Here is a 5,000-nt window from a genome sequence, read left to right as displayed (position 1 = left end):
TGCTACAGCTAATACTAACGATGCTACTACTACTACTGCTACTGCTACTGATAGAGTCTCCTGTCAGACTGATGGATGAGTAGGCAGGCAGGCTTATCTGTCGGTGTGTGTCGTCACATCGGAGGAGAGGCCGATTCTGGATGCGCAGCACTTCCCACAGGTGTTGCAAGGGAAAACGTCTCCAGAAGTTGAGCCCTGCTTCCTCCGCTCACGCTTCTCCTTAATGGCCAGCGTTTTCAAACATCTTTATGCCACTAGAGCACAGTATCCTCCAGCGAGAGCGGTCAGTGGCATCAGTTTCCCAGGAAGCGATGTCTATGTCACAGGCTTTTGAGGTTTGTCTTCAAGGTGTCCTTGAAGCGCTTGCAGGGTCTTCCAAGTTCGCAGTGGCCTTCTACTACTACTACTACTACTACCACCACTACTACTACCTCTACTCCTACTACTACTGCTACTACTACTACTATTGCTGCTGCTGCTGCTGTTATTAATAAATGATATGAATTATGATGACTAATGATAGTAATGATAATTATGATAATAATAATGATGATGATGATGATAACAGTAATAATAATGGTAATAATGATGATGATGATGATGATACTACTACTACTACTACTACTACTACTGCTGCTGCTGCTGCTGCTTCTGCTACTATTAATAAATTATATGAATTATGATGACTAGTGATAGTAATGATAATAATGATGATGATGGTGATGATGATAACAGTAATAATAATGGTAATAATAATGATGATGATGATGATGATACTGCTGCTGCTGCTGCTGCTATTAATAAATTATATGAATTATGATGACTAATGATAGTAATGATAATAATGATAATAATAATGATGATGATAACAGTAATAATAATGGTAATAATAATGATGATGATGATACTGCTGCTGCTGCTTCTGCTACTATAATAATAATGATGATATTGATTATAACGATAATGATGATGATAATAGTAATAATAATGGTAATAATCATGATGATTATGATAATGATACTGCTGCTGCTGCTGCTGCTGCTAGTAATAGTAATAATGTTGATGGTGATGATGATGATGGTACCACTACTACTACTAGTAACTACTAATGATAACGTACATTTGCAAGTGTGTGAATGACTGGTATGTAAGCGCTTTGATTTGAAGGTTAAGTGCTATATAGATAGGTACTAACGATTATTATTACTATTATTACTGTTAGTGTTGTTATGCTGCCTGATGTGTCTAACCTCCGTGGTCTGTGTTCAGGGGGCACCAATGTGACCAACTCCCTGGAGTGCCCATCGTGGGAGAGACGCATGATCGTCTCCCTTGACACCTCACAGATGGTGGGTTTGGTTTTTTTCGTGACTTTTTTTTGAGTTTTGCTGTCACACACGTAGGTGCTCGTGCGCGTGCGCACACACACACACACACACACACACACTGCACATACACACTCTCTCTCTCTCTCACACACACACACACACACACACACACACACACATTAACTCTTGCTATACTAAGGTACGCTGTAGCGTACTTCATACGCACAACGTTTCGTTACTGTGGTAGGCTACAGCGTACCGCGAGTTAAAAAATTCGTAGTTCATTAGTTAACGGTTTTGTGCGAAACTAAACAGCACAGCTCTGTGCTACAGTCAAGCAAAAGTGAACCTGTACTTTTATTGTGGCTGAAAATGTCTTTGTTTGAGTACAATACATGCGAGCGTAAAAGTCACCCTTCTTGCTCCCTCGCTCAACAAGATGGTGTCTCCGTCAACTTTGGTACATGCTGTGGCTCAAAGTCGAATGCAAACAGATTATATAGTGGATATCAACTGTGCATATGCATTTGCCCATTCAAATGCTACAGTTAGGAAGTGTCTATGGTTACAAAAGACCACACTTGTAAAAATTTCTGTTATATGAGAAAAACTCACCCCCTTTTGTGTCAGTTGTGAAAAACACAGATTTTTTTTCAAAATTTGATAAATCAGACAATAATCAGGTGAGTGCTTTGAAACTTTGCTGAATGTTAGTCCATTCTATTCTTTATGTTATCACAAAATTTCACAGCTGTATGTAATTGCATTCTTTTTTTTAAAGATATTTTTCTTGATAGTACAGAGAGTATAATGAAGGAAGTCACTGGGCAGTATAGAATGAGTTAATGCAGATCATCTCACTAATTTACTGGTAAAAACTAAATGCTTTTAAAACTAAACATAGCAAAATATTATGAAAGATCAAAATGCACAATAATAATGAAGGCTTAATGATATATATATATTTTTAACTTGAACAGATGTGCGTGAATGTGTAAGTATGCAAATATGTAAATAATATATGCATGTGTGTATTCATGTGCACTTATGTGTCTGCAGTAATAATGTTTAACATGACTGTGTAATGGGTGTTTTATATAGTCACGTATAGAAAACTAGAGGAAATGTGTTCATACATTAGATATCCCATGTGTGGGTTGTGTTCTTTCCACATTACGTCAGCTAAGCAAAGTGTCCATAACTCTATGTCGATGCTAGGTATAATGTCTATTATATGTTATAAAACTGCACTGTTACACATGATGAAAATGTGTCCTTCTTGACCAAATTGATAGAACAATATATTATAAGTACAATGACTTATGATGACGATGTTTTTCTTAATGTACACTGTATTCATTTTTTTTCCTTTGTTTATTTTGTTTTGTTTTTTTCACCTTTCTTTTCCATCTACTCTGAATTGTTATAATGAATTCATATACAAAATAAAACGGTGGTCGACCCAAGAAAGTCCGGGGAAAAAAAAACAGACAAAAAAAACCCCAAAAACATAGCAAACATTTCATATGCTGCTGTGCAGGGCAACCCTGGAATATGCATGTACTCTTTGAACGTGAAGCCTTAACTCACTCAGTACGGCCAGTCCTCTCTTCTCCTCTACACAGACCCTTCAGATGTCCAGTGGGTGTCTGAATGACCCAACCTTAGCTTCCGTCGTCAGAATTGTGGTATTCTTTGTCAACATGCACCTCTTCAGTATAAGAGCCTTCCGTTTGCAATATTTTCATGATGGTAATTGGGGTGAAACGCTGTTAATGTCTCTTTCGCCGTTCGTATGGAGAGAGTTAAAACCCTTTTTATCAAGATTTTTGGAAAAGTCGTCTAAAGATGATAATTTTGTATTGTTAAAAAATTTCTGAAAGTTTGCTTCGTAGTCCAGTTGGACATTTTTATTTGATTAAGTTTAAATTTGATTAAGTTTTAAGTTAGCTTTGTTCTAGGTTCTCGCTCTTTTGATTTTTGGCTTTTTATTTTTTTTTTTTTTCGTCTAAAATCAAAATATGTGCATAGACGTTAACCCTTTCACCGCAAGTCAATTTAGCGTGCAAAATTCCCCTGTGCTATAAACACAGAAAATATGGTGTCTAAGAATAGCTGGGGATTCACCCTGCAATGTGTAGAAAATACGGCCTGTCCTACCACCGAACGTACAGAGCAGTAGTAGGTTCATGGATAACAGACCCCCCCTGATCTGCTCACCCTTCAGTGACATGGGTCCTCCACCTAGCTGCTGCGTAAATGCGAGTTCAGCAGTGAAAGGGGTGAGACTGAAGAAGAAGAATTAAAGTATTTAGCGCTGGGAGGGGGGGGGGGGGATGGGGGGGGGGGGGCATTTTGACTGTGTGCATGTCCGATGACCAAGGATATGCGCTAGAGAGAGAGAGAGAGACTGTGTGCATGTCCGATGACCAAGGATATGCGCTAGAGAGAGAGAGAGAGAGAGAGAGACTGTGTGCATGTCCGATGACCAAGGATATGCGCTAGAGAGAGAGAGAGAGAGACTGTGTGCATGTCCAATGACCAAGGATATGCGCTAGAGGGAGAGAGAGAGAGAGAGAGAGACTGTGCATGTCCAATGACCAAGGATATGCGCTAGAGGGAGAGAGAGAGAGAGAGAGAGAGACTGTGCATGTCCAATGACCAAGGATATGCGCTAGAGAGAGAGAGAGAGAGAGAGAGAGAGAGAGACTGTGTGCATGTCCGATGACCAAGGATATGCGCGAGAGAGAGAGAGAGAGAGAGAGAGAGAGAGAGAGAGAGAGAGAGACTGTGCATGTCCGATGACCAAGGATATGCGCTAGAGGGAGAGAGAGAGAGAGAGAGAGAGAGAGAGACTGTGTGCATGTCCAATGACCAAGGATATGCGCTAGAGAGAGAGAGAGAGAGACTGTGTGCATGTCCGATGACCAAGGATATGCGCTAGAGAGAGAGAGAGAGAGAGAGAGAGAGAGAGAGAGAGAGAGACTGTGTGCATGTCCGATGACCAAGGATATGCGCTAAAGAGAGAGAGAGAGAGAGAGAGAGACTGTGTGCATGTCTGATGACCAAGGATATGCGCTAGAGAGATAGAGAGAAAGAGAGAGAGAGAGAGAGTGCATATCTGATGACCGAGGATATGTGCTATATATGTTTCTGAATCAGTCATTGTCCCATGTTTGAGTCCCACCGACCCGAGGATAGGCGCTATATAGAAGCATCCACATGAATCAATTACTCTTGTGTTTGTAAAGGGCTTAGAGCTTGGTCTCTGACCTAGGATAGGCGCTGTAGAAGTATCCATTTTGCACACGGAAACTTGGTGGTGAAAGATGACGGGCGCAATAGCCGAGTGATTAAAGCGTTGGACTGTCAATCTGAGGGTCCCGGGTTCAAATCACGGTGACGGCGCCTGGTGGGTGAAGGGTGGAGATTTTTTACGATCTCCCAGGTCAACATACGTGCAGACCTGCTAGTGCCTGAACCCCCTTCGTGTGTATACGCAAGCAGAAGATCAAATACGCACGTTAAAGATCCTGTAAACCATGTCAGCGTTCGGTGGGATATGGAAACAAGAACATACCCAGCATGCACACCCCCGAAAGCGGAGTATGGCTGCCTACATGGCGGGGTTAAAAACGGTCATACACGTAAAAGCCCACTCGTGTGCATACG

General features: G+C 41.1%; 1 protein-coding gene across 1 annotated transcript in view; it reads left to right on the top strand.

Moving 5' to 3' along the window:
* Positions 1 to 5,000, top strand: part of LOC143276626 (alkyldihydroxyacetonephosphate synthase, peroxisomal-like) — a 29,727-nt gene that overhangs the window by 6,040 nt on the left and 18,687 nt on the right. The window contains exon 7 of the mRNA XM_076581242.1: positions 1,270 to 1,349. Coding sequence (XP_076437357.1) covers positions 1,270 to 1,349 — 80 coding nt within the window. The remainder of the gene's footprint in view (positions 1 to 1,269; positions 1,350 to 5,000) is intronic.

This window comes from Babylonia areolata, chromosome 32 (genome assembly GCF_041734735.1).
Source record: "Babylonia areolata isolate BAREFJ2019XMU chromosome 32, ASM4173473v1, whole genome shotgun sequence".
Taxonomy (NCBI): Eukaryota; Metazoa; Mollusca; class Gastropoda; order Neogastropoda; family Buccinidae; genus Babylonia; species Babylonia areolata.
The sequence above is the reverse complement of the archived record's forward strand: the minus strand, read 5'-3'. Positions and strand labels throughout refer to the sequence as shown.